At 36.6% G+C, this 18,254-nt stretch overlaps 2 protein-coding genes across 2 annotated transcripts; one reads left to right on the forward strand and one right to left on the reverse strand.

Annotated features, from left to right (window-relative positions):
- Positions 1-3,316: 3,316 nt before the first annotated feature.
- LOC140938731 (uncharacterized) lies at positions 3,317-7,570 on the reverse strand. Its single transcript, XM_073388239.1, has 4 exons — positions 6,028-7,570; positions 5,222-5,301; positions 4,555-4,608; positions 3,317-4,155 (listed from the first exon to the last, which is right to left on the reverse strand). The coding sequence occupies exons 1-3, from the start codon at positions 6,299-6,301 to the stop codon at positions 4,585-4,587; spliced, it is 378 nt and encodes a 125-aa protein (XP_073244340.1). The 5' UTR covers positions 6,302-7,570; the 3' UTR covers positions 3,317-4,155; positions 4,555-4,584.
- Positions 7,571-12,153: 4,583 nt separating this feature from the next.
- On the forward strand, positions 12,154-18,043 carry LOC140938730 (probable peptidyl-tRNA hydrolase). The gene is made up of 5 exons (XM_073388238.1): positions 12,154-12,313; positions 13,840-14,053; positions 14,615-14,714; positions 16,695-16,740; positions 17,647-18,043. Exons 1-5 carry the CDS (start codon positions 12,170-12,172, stop codon positions 17,875-17,877), a joined length of 735 nt encoding a protein of 244 aa, XP_073244339.1. The 5' UTR covers positions 12,154-12,169; the 3' UTR covers positions 17,878-18,043.
- Positions 18,044-18,254: the final 211 nt, after the last annotated feature.

Raw genomic sequence — 18,254 nt, forward strand, 5'->3', positions numbered from 1 at the left:
AATTGTCACCCTGAACATTTTTTGTATAAAAGATAGGTGTAAAACAACACACATGATTTTTAAACGGTACAAATTGTCGAGAGGTTAATTGGTTTTCTGTACAGTAAGACTTGTTTTTTTCCCGAAAAAGTTGACGATATATTAAATGCATTTTTTTGTTTCGCTCATTAAACAGCGAATATCTACTTAACGTACGGTCCAGACGCAAAACCCATGCAGGTAGAACATGTGAAAGCCTCGAGAAACCTATGGTATTATCAGTTTACAAATGAATAAAATATAGTGAAACACGGAAGAAGCTAAGACAGAAAGTGATTTGTATTTGGCAACCTGAATATTGAAGAATTTCGAATTTCGGTTCTGAGAACATAGCTCTATGCAAGAGAGTTAACTATCCATAATGTACTGACCGGATTTATATTTCACGCCCTTTGAGCAATATTTATGGTTATTCACCAAACGTGAACACAACTGAAACATCTTTATTATCACACAGGTAAAAATATATCCCAGTATTCACAAGAAAAAGGAATAAAATTAGACTAAACAATTAAAAAGCTAGATAATATTTAGAATACATAAAAATATATAAAGCTGGACTTACAGGGTTTCCGTGTTGATACTGGGTTATTGGCGGCCACTTTAAGTTGTTAAACCTTTCGAGGATTCTTTATTCAGAGAGGACAGACGGCAAATTGTTGTTGCTAGAAATTAAATGTATAAAAGTTGTAACTGTTGATCAGTAGGATGCCTAAAATGTGTGCAATAGACCATTTTACAGTTGTGGACTTAGTACCCTTGCCTTCGAGTGAATGCGAGGCTGACGGTGACCTTGTCTTGATACAAACCTCCTTTGCTTTGTCATGGAAATTGTCCTTGAAAAATACTAGTTATCATAAGAATAACTTGTTTTACATAATAAAGCAGGAAGGTTTGTATCAAAACAAGGTCACCTTTAGCCTCGCTTTCGTCCATGTTATGGATAAAAGCGAGGCTAACGGTGACCTTGTTTTGATACAAACCTTCCTGCTTTATTATGTAAAACAAGTTATTCTTATGCTAACTAGTATTTTTCTAGGGCAATTTCCATAACAAAGCAAAGGAGGTTTGTATCAAAGCAAGGCCACCGTCAGCCTCACATTCACTCGAAGGCTAGGGTACTAAGTCCACGACTGTAAAATGGTCTCCATTAAGTCCTATACCAATTGTAGAACATGATTTCACCCATAATGTGAGCAGAAGATTGTATAAAGGATGGGTAGGCTGGCTACTTATTTTCCTGTAAATTGCCCTGTCGGTCCTTTCGAGCGAATCCCAGATATATATACTGATACATACCCATAGCATTAGGTATGTGGCAATGTTCAAGAGACCTGTAAAGGAACTGATGGACAATATTATAGCTCAGGTGAGTAGAGGCTGCATACACATAATAAACCACACAAAATCTTGGGTACAAGATGATATCAAGATGGCTGGCTATTATTTTCCCGTTTTATGAAAAGAGGTGAAATCGAGGTCAATAACAGCGCAACTTGAAAGGACGGGGGCGATATCCAGCCACCTTGCTTGGTCAAAATAATTTATTTCATGGCGAAAAGACCATTTTTTGCGGGACCAGCGCAGGAAATGTCGAGTGAGCAAGATGAGCCTATCTTAAGCTTGGGACCAGGCTAGGCTTTAGCTTTTGTTGTTTTACTCCTCTTCTAGCCTTTTCATTCCCCACTGAGGAGTCTAGCTGGCCCCAGGCTAATCTTGTCGGCTCGGGTAGCCAATTTGAACACAGACAACACATGCAGGATTCGCTTGATCAACTTGCGCGCCCGTGGATTCAGTCATTGAATAATTAACAATTATTGGACGAGGTTGAGAAAAATCTCGTGATTTGTTAGTGGCAAGGAGATCAATCATTTGCCGAAGCCGAATCATTGATCTGCGAGACACTGATAAAACACGATATTTTGCGATAACCGAGTTCAATAATTGTTTTATCATTCGATCACCAAGTTTGTTTTTATTCGGGAAGCGAAGCGATCTGCCATTTTCACGCAAGAGCGATCGCAAGAAGGATAAAAGCGTGGTTTCGTTTACGCATGAGCAGAACATTATTTGCGGCCAAACACTAAAGGCCAAACACTTGAAGCCAAACACAGTTGGACGACATTGTCCATGAGCAGACCATTATTTGTAGGCAGTTATTTGCAAGTCACTTATGACGATTTTAACTCTCTCAACAAACTTTCACAGCCTTAGGTTTTGATTCAAATAAATCATAAAATTTTTCCTTTTTGAGTTTTCTGTGTAACCCCTAGATATTTGTGGGATAAGTGAGAAAATGAAATTGTACATAAAATATTGCCTTTGAACAATGAAATGAATGAATGGAATGATCTCGGTAATTGCGTTACTATCAACAAAGGCTGTTATCCTGTGTCATCTCTACATAATTAATTTCGCAATCCTCTGACCAGCTCCATTTTCAGTTTGTGCTTGTAGTCCAGCTAGCCGTTATCAAAGGTACAGTCAAGGTAGTCTGCGAGAAAGCCTACCCATTTCGAGCTATAGCTAAGTGGTGTGAGCAGTACGTCAAATCAGGAGCAATGCTCCCGGGATGCTAAATGGGGCACCACCGTGAATACCTCAGTGACTTTATTTTCCTTGGACCTTATTTAAGTTTCACAAAAGTGCACTGGCCCCCAGGTAGCAAGAGCTTATTTTGACGGGCCAGTAAATTTACGTGTAGGGAATAATTTTAATCTTTTTTTAATACGTTTGTTTATATACTCTTGAAAGATTGTGCACTAATTTACAATGAATAAAGACTTTCGAGGTGAGAACAACAACAACAATCTTTATTTTCCTTATTTAAGTTTCGCAAAAGTGCTCTGACCATTAATTAGCTCGAGCTAATCTAGGCGGGCCAGCCAATTTACGTGTAGGGAATAGTTTTATCAGGGGCACCCAACGGCAATTTTCGGAAAATATCTGTTCGGAAGACGATTTTAGAGCTAGAATGTTGTAAAATTGCTTGCTTGCCTGCCTCTCCTAGGATTTTCGAACATCTAAAAAATGGTATAATTATCCATTTTTAACGGATTTTTACTCTAAAAAAGGCCACCTAGAATTTTCGGGAGCCTTTTCCTGGCTGAAATTTTCGAAAAAAATAGTCTTGATCCCTATAATTTTCGGATCACTAGACTTTCAGCTAGGAAATCCGAACAGATGAAAAGTTTTTAGCGGATAAAAATATACCATATCTGCCGTTTAAAGACTACAATACGTTCAACAATGCTATCTTAACTGGTTTTGAACTATATCCTCGTTGGGTGCCCCTGTTTTATTCTCGTTTTGTGCAAGTTTGTCTTCATATAATAATGAAAGATTGTTCGACATTGTACAGTGGATAAAGATTTTCGAGGTGAGATGTAATAGGCATTTTTAGGTTCTCGTTGTTATTTCTAGGAATCACTTTCTGTCTGGAACTGTGCGTGGCATACCATTTTACCTATATATTAGAACTGCGCGTTGCAGGACGACTTAAAACATAAAATAGTCTGATAAAATACCAACAGAAAACCAGCAGAGTATCTGGTATAGGTTCGTTCCCAACGCAAAACTCACACGCTGTGATATAACGAAAAAAAAAGAGTACCCAGTGAAAATTTCTGATCAGGAAAAAGGCTCATACGCATTCTTTGAAAATCAAGACAGTCCCGTTTTTTTACTTTTTGCCCAGTTTTTCGCTGCATGACCTCATTAAAAAATTGTTATTTCAATAAATAATTCAGCGATTATGATTTTTCTGGCAGAGTTAACGTTAAGTTACTGCTTGACAATGTAAATAGTAACACAGACGAAAATCACCTAGATAAGAATCAGAAAAAACTCTGAATTCCTGGTGAGATTCGAACAGAATACCGTAATTTGCTATCATTGCGATAGTATCCTCACACTGGATGAGCCATGATAATCATTGATTTTCTTCAAAAATGTTCTCAAGGGAGTTTATCGTGGTGTCTGTAGCTGTTTGATGCCTCAAGCTCTAATTTCTAAAGGTATATGAGTGTACCGGTGCCGCGAAAGTGTGTAGAATTTTTTTACTCTATGTTCTTGAACTACCGAGGTGCTTCTTGTTCGCATGACCTTTGCAATGTCCTGAAATTAAAAAAAAAAAATGTTTAAAATTTCACTTTTTACCGCCTGCCTGGAGGATATTTTCCAAACTAAGTGGAAGAGAATTATCGTAACCCTGGCTCCAAAGGTTCGTTCTCGAAATATCTAGGAAGAAGCTAGGGAAAAATAATCCGTGCGCATGGTTTGATAAAACTCCGGATACGCTCTGTACCCCTTACTATGCGAGACACAGAGGAAAACACACCAAACAAACCGCCAGTTTTGCAGTCTAACTTACAGCCTTCTACTTTACACACCAAGCGTTTATTGGAATGCAGTGTTCATAATCAAATAAATCAAAGTGCTGTATGTAATGGCTGTAGTAGGCGGGCCTTCCGAAAGGAAAATGATCTCAACTTTGAGTCCGATTGATCAACTCACCTTCCTAAATTGCTTGCTTTCTATTCTTTTTTAATCAACGTCCTCCGCAACAACCTTCCAAATGAAAGAAAAATGGTTACGTATTAATAATCATTTTTATAGGGCTAAACAAAATTAAGCATTTTTTTTTTCTCTAAGCTAACTCCTAAGCATAGAGTATCCCACCGTCAGCGGAATGATGAGTTATTTTTCTCCTGGTACTTTTTCTGGTAAAGTTTTTCGTCGATGTTCAATATCTCTGTTGGGTTATCCCTCAGACGTTAGGCGAACAATTTTAAAATAGATGCCAGTTTCCTATCATAACAAGCCATAACGCGTACGAAAAGACTGCGGGGGATTATTTTTCGGTTTGATATCTATTCACCCGGGGATTTATTGAAACGGAGGAAGAGGTTCATGTCTTCTTAGTAATTGCTCGATTACAGAAAACCGAAACAAAAAGGCTCAGAAGACAAAGAAGTAAGAAAATCAATAACGATTAAAATGTAGCACATCCACGTGGCGCCGGTTCTTCGTCTACCTGACTGTTGCCAGTGGTCGAATTGGAATTTGAAAATGTTGGTTTTTGAGGAGCGGGGAAAACTGTAGTACCCGGAAAAAACCTCTCGGAGCAAAGGAAAAAATCAACGACATACTGAAAGTATTCTACAATGCAGTCAGTTATTACTTGGTCTAAAGGCTGAAGTTGTATTTCCGCAGGATCTCGTCTCTGGTCTATTTCTAGAGGATCGTCTACGTGATGACCTCCTGGAAAGAGAAGAACCGATCATTTTCAATTTCACAATAAACAACTGACCCAGAGTAAGGGGAAAGGGCACTACATCCAACTTCCGGTCACGGGAATAGTATGAAGTTGAAGGGGAGGTCGACTGGAGAGACTGAAAAAAGGGAAATAAGTGCCTGAGAACGGTCACAAATATTAACAGTGTGTCTGTAATACCGCCTTTTTCTCTCCTAACGACTCTGTATTTGATTTACAGGTAAAGATTCTTCAATGTTTGAACTTAGCTTGGTTTTGCGATAAATGAAGCGAGACAAAATTAAGCCACATCAGATGAGATTAAACCCTGATCGCATCGAATTGCCGATTTTAAGTAGTTACCGTATGTCGTCTCCGTTAGCCTTGCAGGATAGTTTTATTCATTTAGTAACTTGAAATACAGTGATTTCATTTTTTTTTTCTCTGAAGTATCTACCTACAGCGCTCAAGAAGCGCAAAAGAACAAAACAAAAACAATAGCCAATAACAGAAATACGTTTTAACCTTAATAAAAATGAAGTGACTGAATGTTTTCAGTGAATTCATGAGAATTTTTCATGTTACTATAACTGCACTTTTAAAACCGGAGGATAATAATATCACTATATGATCACCATATAATATTTTAAAAAATAAGCATCATTCAGTTGTTCGTATTAGTGCTATGTATATATATATATATATATATATTATATTTCTCATCCTCCGTCTACCTTCTCCTCCTGGAACAAGAAGATCCGCTAAATGTCCACAGCCTGTCCATCTCAGCGCGTCAACTAGTTCTTGAAAGCCATTGGTTCGTCTCTGAATTCGATCCAGTAATAATATGGTAGCCCTGTAAGGACCTCTGTTGACTTCCTCGGTCTTGATACCTTCCTTGTCAGTCTGTGTTAAACACGGCAAATAAGGCAACATATCTACGAGAATTATGTCCTGAGCAAGTTGAGGAAAATACTGGTCGATGAGACCTCTGTCTTCCCTGTCCATATCTCAAATCTCCGAAAAATACGGATAATAGGTATATTTTACAGATCTTGCTGATCGAGATGACTAACGAAAACCCGTAGAAGCCGAGCGAGGCTTGTAAAGACAAACTTTCCGCGAATTATATAGCAGGTTTTGACGGACTGGGATTTTACCCTAAAAATTGCCAAAGTAGTCATTTTCTATTTTAAATAAATAATACTAGCACATTGTGACTGAGCACGTAAATATGTTCTTATTTTCCGGGTAAAACTTAATTAATAGCAGTTAAGAATTCAATTAATACACCCAAGTTAATGGCATGAAAAGGTTTTCAAATATTTAGTCAATATTAAGGCTGAAACCTGTCGAAATTTGATATACCGATACAATTGAAGGGAAAACGTTTAGTGTTTCGGTGAATCTCTCCTACCGAGGATAACTGAATTCAGTTGCATGCCCCTACATTGTACGCACGTCATTACATAGGTAAAAAGGTCTTTTAATACCATGATGTAATCAGGTATTATTTATAATTTATTTAGCCTTCCGCATTACAAAGTATATGTTTTAGTTTCATACAATTACCTCATAAATACCGTATCATTTTTAGTTCGCCTTTCCCCCCCTTTTTTTCTTTTCTTTTCTTCTTCTTCTTTTCTATTTTTTTTTTGGCAAAAGAGATGTTACACGAACATGTAGCTTGATCCCCCCTTGAGCTTGTGAGATATCGTGATCGCAAAAGCACGAAATGTTATAGCACTACAGTTTATAACACGCGTGTAACCTTGACGTGTTTTAAGACCGTGTGTTTTGTGTTTTGGCTCACGTTGGAAGAAAAAACGTGAGTCGCCGAAATTAAAATTGTTCGTTATAGGTCAATAACAGAGCTTTTGTTTTAACTGAGAATTTCGCCCAGCGTCAATAGTCTGAATAATAATAGCAAAAAAAAAAAAAATCGCGTGCTCTTGTTTTGGCGAGTATGTAAATGAGAAACTACATTTTTATTTGGCCCTACGTCTGCATCCTCGGATGTAGCTCATTGGGAAAAGTTACGCACAAAAGCTGGTGCACATTTGAGGTATGTTACAAGTATTTCGGTGTATCTAATTCTTAAGATTCTAGGCCACACGAAGTGAAAATGGCAAAAATATGAAATGACCGAAAAATATCAGTTATGTTATTAATAGACCTCTTTAGCTTGAATGTTTTGTTTCCCCAATACAGGTCACGTGCTAATACTCTAGGGAACAGATTCATTCAAATTTCGTCTAATTCAAATACATGTCTATGCATAATTTCTTGAAAGACAATGGATCAAGTTCCCCTGGGACCTTTATTGGGAAAACAAAACATACAAGCTAAAGAGATTTAATGTTAAGCTTCCAGAATGTACATTTACGTTTTCTTATTGTCTGTATTGTTGTCGGTGATTTGTCCATGTTCATCTTCATCGCTCTTTTCAACTTCAATAAAATACTCTTGGGAATCACTATCTAAAACCCTCTTCACTGTCTCTCCTTTTTCAGCGAGTATGTCCTCAATATTCCTATAAAATAAATAGAAAATGTATTTTGTGAAATAGGGATTTTATAGGCAATTTAATGTACAACTGATTTACATGTACATACAGCAAAAAGTGTCAACAGTGTATGGTTACATGTAAAAAGGTGAAAACACATTTTAACTAACTAAAAAAGATTGCTCAATTGGATTTCTTGGAACAGTCAAAACCAGAATGAAGCGACAGTACTAAAATGCTAGAAATGTGAATATTTACAAAACTAACCTGCTTTTAAAAAGGTACATTTATTTTTCCATCTGATCTGTTCACTGCAAATTCTACAGCACTTTAGCATTATTGGTAACGTAGTCTGGCAGGTATAGTTTTCTGATTTTGTGTCTTAATGTATCAGAAATGTTTCAAACTGCACACACACCAAAAGTCATATACACTGACTTTTTACATGCAGTTCAACTTTGTTAGCTCAAAAAAAGGAATCGATAAATTTGTTCAACAAAATAACTATATCATAATTATATTCAGCATGTGCTTTTCACCAGCCCTGTAAAGGTCAACATTTTCCAAAAATGCCTGATAAGGAGGATTTAAGGGCACTTTTTCCTCAATTCTTATTCAATTTTATCCTTGGTTTAAACTTTATTTCTCTTTGTTTTGGGGTATGGTAATGTGCGATAATGACTTCAAAACAAAGGGAAATAAAATGTAAACTGAGGAGAAAATTGAACCACAACATATATCACTGGTGTGCAAGTAATGCAGGGTTGTACACTGTAGCATGAGAACGTTTTCAAGGGTCTGGGATATGCCCTTGAACCCCATAGATTGTTCATTGTAAATGCTACCTCTTTGTTAACAAGCCATCATTTGATGGACAAAATTTAAAATATGTGGCGTTGGCAAATTTTCTGGGAGGCTTTTCGTGTGCTACCAATGGGCTTTGGTAAAAGTCTTATTTTATCAACTGTTTGTTTTTGGGAAGAAAAATATTACACTCATAACTATCATAGAGGACATGATATTCAGACTTTCTGTCCAATTGAGTTTCAAGGCTTATTGTACAATGTGAACTGTAGTTTAAAAATAAAATCACACATTCTTCTGTTGTCTGAAGCACTCGGCTTTGTTGTTTTTCCTCCCTTACCAAGGGGCAAGCACAGATTACATTGGTGTTTTAAAAATTCCTCCAATTTCTGACCATTTGGAAAACTGCTACATGTATATTTTTCAGAAGATATATTTTTAAATACCAAAAATGCTATCCACAACAATAATCCATGTACATGAAGGCATTATCTAGCAAAATCAATAACTGATTGTAAAAATTCCACAACTTTTTACAACAACATGACTTTGTAGGGTTATAAGAGAGGATAACTCCTATCTTTGTGTTTTCTGAGACATCAAAATGTACTTCATTGATAAATTTTTGCACTACATGAAGCATAACAGATTGCTAAAACCCTGTGAATAATTATTATGCCTGACTAACAGAAGATCTATGAAGTAACTTTGATGCCAATATAATTATCATGTGCAGTCTGACTCAGTATCAGGATGGATTTTCCATCCATACAACAAGACTGATCACCTGCAGCAGCAGCAAATTTAATTTCAGAGGAGATCTTTTGTGTTGATGTATACTTTACATGTACTGTACATTTGACAGAGTAGAGATTCTTCTCATATGTTGGGACATCATATTACAAAGTGCACAAAAAAATACTTCAACACAAACAATTACAACCTCGTTCCCAGGGTTCTCTCCTACCCGGCCTTTGGAGCGAGAGAGAGAGAGAGACCCTGGAAAACGCTGGTCACGTGGCTCCAGAACAAAATTATTTCTGAGGGAGGAGTCCTTTGTCTCACATTTTTTTGTCTGGTTTATTTGCGATGTAGTGATCGCAACAGCAAGATAGATTTGCTAACCCTACTACAACTATAACTGAAACCAAAGGAAATTCCTGCCTAAATAAAACCATCAGATAAACAAGTGAATTACCAGGGAAGGAATAAAAAACTAGCGTTGTCGCTGGTTTAACCAATGACACCAATCGCTAAAAATCTACGATCTTGAGTTATACACAAGCGAGTTAAATTTTGAAGGTAAAAAAATCCCTGTATGTTGAACTTCTCTATTAACAGTTTCAATGTTTGTCTTTAGAGCGGCTGGTAATCGGGCCAAATAAACCTACACTATTTGCGGTCTTAGCAGTGTCGGCGTGACAAAACCATGGCAGTTACATTGAGAGCAAGAAATTCAGTTAATACATTTACGATCAAAGTAATATTTTAGATCTAGTGACTTCATGGAAAGCTATAGCCTAAAATGTAAGCATTTTCCACCCCCTAACCTTTGTCTTGATGCGGCAAAAGAAAAGTCGTAAATAGATCAAACATAAAAGTAATAATATATTATATACCAACGCGACATGTAAGACACCAGGAAATAGTATAAACAGAGACAAAACAGACAACATAACCTTCCAAGCGAAAGGCTTTCTTGTTTATGGCCAATATGAAAACTTTATTTAAAAGCACATGTGGCTCACTGATTTCTAAAAATCCTCTAAAGCATACCTAAACATCCAGAAAATTAATAAGGAACATTAAACGGTTGGCTATTGTGCAAGCCATATCATACGGTATTTTTTAACAAAGAAGCTTGCGGCTATCCTGGTTATTATAAACGACGACAAAAAATGCAAAAACACAGAGCCTTGACTAAAAATATTTTCTTTCAAGATTCTCTTTACCTCTTTCCATTTGAACAATAGCTAACAATCAGCCTGACTGTCCAAGCCGCGTATTCTCTTCCTGTTGCTTCGAGGCAGTTTGAGGTCGAGGGTGAGGACAGCAACGCTTGATACATTTTTTCGGCACCTTGCATAACAGTAGTCTTGAAAACACATACAGATACTGTACATTTGTTTTCTAAAGTGGCCTGCACAACATATAAACGGCAATTCAAATCTAGTGCGTTTTGGTATGAATACTACTACCAGGATACCTCAATTATTTTCGACTGCACAAACGGTCAATCCTCCGTGATTTCCGTTGCATGTGCCAAATGAAAGCATCGCTGATAAACATCCGATTAACATCCAGATAATCTGCAGGAAGTTACACTTTCGCTGTCAAAGGACTTTGTGCATTATTTTCCGTGTTGAAGATCAGGTCAGGTACACAGTTTGATGGCTGCACTGACCTGTCTACGCTCTGTAGAGACAAATCTCACCCTTACCTGCCCCTCCCCCAAATCATTTGTTTGTAATCTCCCAGATTCTGGGAGACACGTGACCAGCGTTTTCCAGGGTCTCTCTCTCTCTCGCTCCGAAGGGCGGGTAGGAGAGAACCCTGGGAACGAGGTTGAAACAATTAGTATAAGTAATAGCATGATGTGATGTTTAGCATAAATACCACAAGTGATATTTCGAAAATGTTATATGTAATTTCACAAGCCATGAGGCGAGTGAAATTTGAGATAATTTTGAAATATCACAAGTAGTATTCATACCAAATAACAAATACAAATCATGCTATTATTTGTTTATACTACTACCACAAAAGGTTTGTAATTTTCACATGCAGGTATTTCAAATTAAGCTGAAATACCACTGCTCTAAGCCAATCAAATTGCAGAAATTTCTCATGTAGTAGTACAAAGCCTATCATTTTTTGTAATACAGTCCATGTATACAGTACTTGTATTCTGGCTTCGATTCAGGATGGGCCAAATAAGTGATGCTTGGTCTTGCAGTGGAAAGTTTTGTTTGGCCCATTGCTATAATTGTCTATACATACCAACCGAAAATTGTCAAAAGTTTTAGCAAAATTAATCTTAGAAACGATGCCATGAAAGCACCAGTTCTGCTGATAATTATAAAAAAAGAACAAGTTTTGCAAATTACTCTCACCTTTTGTCATTGAAAAACCATCCTAGGTTATCAGCTATCAAGTGATTGTTGTTAAAGCCAGGGCATTTGACGATAACCACTCCTTTGGTATAAGCTTGTTTACTGATTACCTTCCTCGATCGTGTGTCGCATACTTTGCACGTAAAACAAGTTGAAACTTGGAACTCTGTTCAATCAAGCCCAGTTTAGAGGCATTATTCTGTGCGTAGCCGCAAAGAGATCTTTTACAAAATAAGATTATTCTAGTTTGTGGTAAATAACTTGTAGAACGAAAAATGCTGTTTACTAAAAGATGACGGGAAAAGTGTCGATACAAGCAATGTGACACTCGCCACGCAAAAATCACCGCCATCTTGTGAAGAGCAGTTTACGTGTCGTGTATACTGGTCCTGAAATTTACTTTGCCGCTGAATTAAACGCGGGCGTCCAGTACATTTCGATGAAAATTGTACGATGGCAGTTAGGTCCAGAACTATGCTTGAACGAGTGTTTCCCATTTATTCAGGGATACTAAATACATCAAAGCCGTTCAAATTTATCTGCCAAAGGAACTTAAGTCAAGCTCAAGCCAACGACGCAAAGAAATTACGGGCAATGGTAAATGTGTTTGTACTCTTATGTCGCTGTTTCAGCTGATCATCAAGTTATTTTAGCTCAATTATTACGCTTTTGGTTTCTAAGACAGATGAGTATTACAGATGGGAATTTTTTAAAAAAAATGATTTGATTTATAATTAAAAATAATTATTTAAAAATGACGTAAAACTCTGAAAGCCTTGAATATGTTCATTCAATCTACTAAATAACAGGACGTTACAAATCGATATTTTTGATGCTCGATTAAAATCGATAATCGATTATGATTTATCGATTGATATCGAAAATCGATGGAAATCGATCGGTCGAGTTTTTGTCATTATCGATGTTATCGATTTCTGTATTTAAACGATTGATTTTATCGATTTTAATCCAAAAATATAAAAAACATAAAAAAACATAACAACTCAATAAGTCAACATACGTACCGCTCGCTAGTACAGCTTCGAATGGAAAAAAAAAAGAATGACTCTAGGCAAATTTGTGATTATCGATTTTTATCGATTTTTATAACTAATCAATCAACAAATATCGAGTATTATCGAGTACTATCGATTAATCAATTACGTTTTCGATGATCAATAATTTCGATCAATTTGTGACGTGCTGTAAATTATGACGTAGGGGCCCAGCTTGCCCAGGATAGTCCATACAAACTGTAGACCTGCCACTGCTGTTCACTGACTGTCATGATAATTCACATCAAAGATCAGGATGTAATAAATTCATGAGCAAGTCACAAAACGACAACTTAAATGCAATGGCTGACTTAAAAATAAAATCCAGAAATATTTCTAGTGCATAGTTTAAACGCTGCTTTCCTCAGCAAATAATTATCATTACAAGTATACCTCTAATTGTTACCCATCCTTAAACTTTTGCCAGTTTTTATGGTAGTTTTTTGCTATTTATTAGCAATCTTCTTGATAAACTTCTGTTGGATTTCTCAGCATTAATGAAAGGTACACTGTAACTGGTCAAGTCGCCTGGAGTTATGTCACCTGATACCAGAGTTAAGTTGCCCAAAATGCTGAGTGGAGATGTCGCCTGAATTTTTTCAGGTGATAGTGCACAGGGAAACAAAGTTATTTTTTGTTGAATAAAGAGTGTCAGTGTCTTGTTCTTTAAACCATAAGGAGACAAAAGAAGGGGAATGAATGTGTAACATACGTTATTTTTTAAGGGATGATGAGATGAAACAAGCAGTATAAATGTGTTATATATCACGCTCTTGAACCATTGATCAGCAATGAAACAAGGGTGATCAATGAGTACTTATCACATTCTTTAATCTTCGATGGTACAGAACAAGTGCAATAAATGTGTAATAAGGATGCAAGGATGTTTTTCAGTAAGATGAAATTTCGAGCCACATATTCAGCATTTCAGGCGACTTGACTAAAAATTTTGAGTGACATAACTCTGATTTCAGATGACATAACTTCAGGCAACATGACTTTCGGGCAACTTGACTATAAACCTAATGAAATTTTGTGTCACTGAGTTTTTCTCTGTTGTTACTGCAGGTTGTTGGTTTAGGTAACTACACCCTGCCTAATACAAGGCACAGTGTAGGGATGCTTGTAGTTGACTGTCTAAGCCAACAGCTGGGCACATCTTGGCAATTTAACAGAAGATCACTGGGTCATGTGGCTGTAACAAAAGTGAATAATCGTCAGTTAATAATGTTGAAACCCACTCTGGCAATGAATGTAAATGGCAAAAGCATTTCAAGGACCGGTGCATACTTACCAATAATAATGATATTATAATAATAATACTGTGAAAGGTTTGTACCCAGCAGTCATTTCGTAGGTGAAACATGATTGTCCGGGTGAAGATAGTCCTGAATAGGAGTGTTGTTGCCCATTGACAGTGACTGACGTTTTGACAACCAGTGCTGTAGTCATCTTCAGAGTAAAAGTGAGTTGTCTCACGTCTGTTGATGGTATTAATCTCTGGTTATTGACCTGATTGGTCAATTAAGTCACTATGTTATTGGTTGTTTGTCAATTAAGCCACGAAGAACATTAATTTGGCTATGAAGACTGGTAATGTTATTGGTGCGTTTTGATACACGTATCGACACAGTTAAGCAGTAGTTTTTGGTTATTCAAATTGTCAGTTGTCATGTTGTTCTCTTGTAGTTGTTTTTGCTTGATTCTGTCAGTAAGTCGTTTCTACAGTGGCGGTAACTATTGACTACGATTCAGAATATGTTGTACATGTCGCGGAGACCAGTCGCTTTGGTGTTTTGTCTGTAATAATTATAACAGTGTGTATATATATTATTTTTTCCAGCTGCAATGTTTAATGTGAATCCCTGCAATGTCATTCTTGTGCATGATGACCTTGATAAGCCTGTTGGGAAATTCAGTTTAAAACATGGAGGTAGTGCAGGGTAAGTACATTACATGTAGTATATTACAACCTGCAGACTATTTATTTACATTGGAACCCAGCCTGCATTATAGACACCTGTATACCTAATATTATAGGAAATTAACGTGAATCGTTAAAATTCACGTTAATTTAAGTCGCGTTAATTTTGTTGAGCGTTAATTTCCCCAATGTTAATTAAGCGCTCTTAATTTCCAGTATTTTAACCCCAGTTTTGGAACCTGTTCAGACATTCTTGACATCTAAAAAACATTAGCTACAAGCTTTCTTTCTTTCCATTTACCCTTTATTTTTCATTTTTCACAAAAGCTAAGGTGAAGGTTTCCAATATTTCGAGTTCATCTTCATCGTTTGTTGCTGTCAGAAGTGATGTCAGCTCAGTTTTGTTCAGTTTTGAATTTTTTTGCATCCAGTGTTGAAATAAATTTGTTCCCGATGTCACCACCAACTGTGTCTTAATCGCGTTAATTTCCGTTATATAATGAAATTCTACCTCCTCTTTTGTGTTAATTTTCTTCATTCGAAAGTTGTTTTTCATTAAATTCGATTTAATTTAAGTCGCGTTAATTTCCAATACCTTAATTTCATGGAGCAATAATTTCCTATAATAAGGTATACTCTTCTCCCAAGTGTCAACCCTGCTTTACAGACACTGCTTATCTATGCACTGTCTATTATTGAGTATCTCACCATCGAAAACCCAACAGAAACAGCAAAATAATGTCCTTTCAAGGGTTCTGTCATGTTTTGTCTAATGTTCAGTCCACTTGGCTGAGTCGAAAAGTAAAATCCTTGGTACAAAGTAAGTTACAGATTCCATCGTTGTACTTCAAGAACCATTGTTGAAAGGTAGCTTTATTCTAGACTGAGGCTGGGGTGGCTGATAGTGAAGTTTCTTTAGGATGGACTTGTTACAGCCTCTGCTAAGAAATTAAACAACGTTTTCTCTTTAAAAATGTCTGTGTTAGTCTCCAGATTGATAAAGTATATGCCCCCAGCATGCTAAGAAAGTCATGTCCGATAGCCCGAGGCAAGTGGATTTTGCTATCGGGCTAGTGGTTTTTGTTCTTAACTTGCGTGATGGGCAAGTGCTGTTTTTTGGGAAAATTCAAATTACAGAAGGATTGTAACCAATCCTGCTAATCAAAAAGGGTTTTGGGGCTAGTTGAAGTGACTTGTGGGCTTGTACGTGCTAGCTACAGCTTGCCTGAATGTGTGCCCCTGATGTTTTTATTTTTTCTGAGAGCCTGCTGTTTAATACAGAGACCTGGATAATATGGACAAGCATTTCCCCTTGGTTCAAATGCAATGTATAAGTTATTTGTAATATGATAGTTGACTACCAGAAACACTTGAATGCACATTTTTATAGTACTGTCATACTACAATGCAAGCTGTGTGTGTGCTAACTTCAAAAAAAAAGAAGAATTTCAACTCAAAATAAAATTACATGTACCTTAAAAACTAGTGTGCAAATTTATCTTGGACATAAAAATAATTAAGATTTTCTTTGACTGTCTGTAATAGCCGTGTACTGTTCTGTATGCTTAATGAGGTCTCATGATTTTATGAACATAACTACACTTTACTACTAGACAGAGTTCCATGATGGTGAGATGATTCATCAATCATTCTAACTTTTGAATCTATAGACAGAAACGTATTCAAATTTAACTATTTCAGCAAAATGTTTACATAGATCAAACGAACTATTATTATGGGCAGAAGGGTTTATATCTGGTTCCACAATAAAACAACTATTGACACAACTCTGCAATACAGTTCAATGTACATGTAAGGGGGGATGGTAAGTTGTGCTTTCTTGCAGCCCTTCACATTCGTATTTACTCAATGTGGATGTCACCATTTTTTTTCATATTATTTATTTTTACCCCTGCCATGTGAAATAGAAACTGTCCTGTACCTTACATGTAGCTTTCCAAGAGTTCAAATTTTTTACTATTTATTTTTCTTTTTTCAGAGGACACAATGGTGTTAGATCAGCAATTGCGTCACTCGGATGTGATGTAAGATAGATTGATAATAATGTTATTGTTATTGTAGGCATATACTGGAGCCCACAGACTAATCTTGGTCAGCAGGACTTTTAATGTGGTTTTTCCAAAAACTGTCCACATTCTTAGGATACCCATGTTCTGTATACTAATATGTGTGGTATGTGGCCATGAAAGGCCCTGGTGCAGAATCTAAGGTCCAGTTGATGTCACAGTAATCACGTGAATTCAAATGCAAGTGATGCAATAATATTAATTTGATTCCGCAAAAATGCACTTATTAAATTCAGGTATACCCGTTATGTACTAAATGCGAGACTTAGATCTATTCACCTTGCTGGCCAGAAACCTGTACCAAGAAAAATAAATTAGAGCTTGATCGCAGCTTAGTGCAGGACGAGTCTTCGTTAAGATACTAGTGATTGCAGAGTGATAAGCTACAGGGTAATTCAGGTTACACTACAGTGCATGTTTTTTATATTGTCAATTCCAAGCATGTTACATCGTTTGTCATCTGGAAGCTCGATAAGTTTTTTTCATGATTTTTTTATCACATTTCATCGTTGGCAGGATAATTGTATCTAAGCCACTGTAAAATTAAATCTTTGACTTCAATATTAGTTTTGTTTAATGTGTTGTTCAATTCACTGTCCATGTTGACGATCTGCTGTGATTCCTTTTGTTGATACTGGAACTTAAAGGGCTTTGTAAGATTCATGTACAAAATTGTGAAAGTGGTTCTCAACATCAACTGCATCCAAGGTACAAGAACATGTTTGCCTGCACTTCCTAACCTTTGGTTAGTGCTAGTATAACTATTATTTTTATGTTGATTTAAGGCACATACATGATGGTGATAAATGATATTTGTCTATTTTCTTATTTATTTACCCTTATAATTTGTTTGTTTCTTTTCAGACCCCAAAAAGGGTGCGAGTAGGAATAGGAAGACCTAATAACAGACATCATGTGACAGCATATGTCCTGAGCAGTTTTGAACCATCAGAGATCCCAGGTATACAGGACACAGTTGAACAGTGCTGCAAGGTCCTCATGAATGAGCTCCATTCATTAATGAGCCAAACCAGTGACCGTCAAGATATAGGGCCTCCCAAAAAAGACACTGTTCAGTATCAACTACAACTATGAATTAACCACAACAAATGTAAAACAAGTTTTAATTTATTGCAGAAGTTCTGGAGTTTGCCTGCTTCCAGAGATGATAATTTTTGGAATAATATTGTAAATATTGTTTAAAAGGATGTTACATTTTGTTCAATTTTATATTAAACATAAGGATTGAGCCTACAATTCATTTTTAGCCTCATTTTTTTCCTGAATGTTATCTCTGTTATTCATTACGCGTGTCAGTCCGGCAACTCGTATACCATGGTGAGCGAGGACGGGAAGTTAACAAGCACTGTTCAAGCAAATCATACCCCACTGTGATACAAGAGGGGAAGGGGAGAGGTGTATTCAAACATATATGTAAACTTTTCATAATACCAGTTCTTGTGGCCCAGATT

The sequence above is a fragment of the Porites lutea genome, chromosome 5, assembly GCF_958299795.1.
Source record: "Porites lutea chromosome 5, jaPorLute2.1, whole genome shotgun sequence".
NCBI lineage: Eukaryota > Metazoa > Cnidaria > Anthozoa > Scleractinia > Poritidae > Porites > Porites lutea.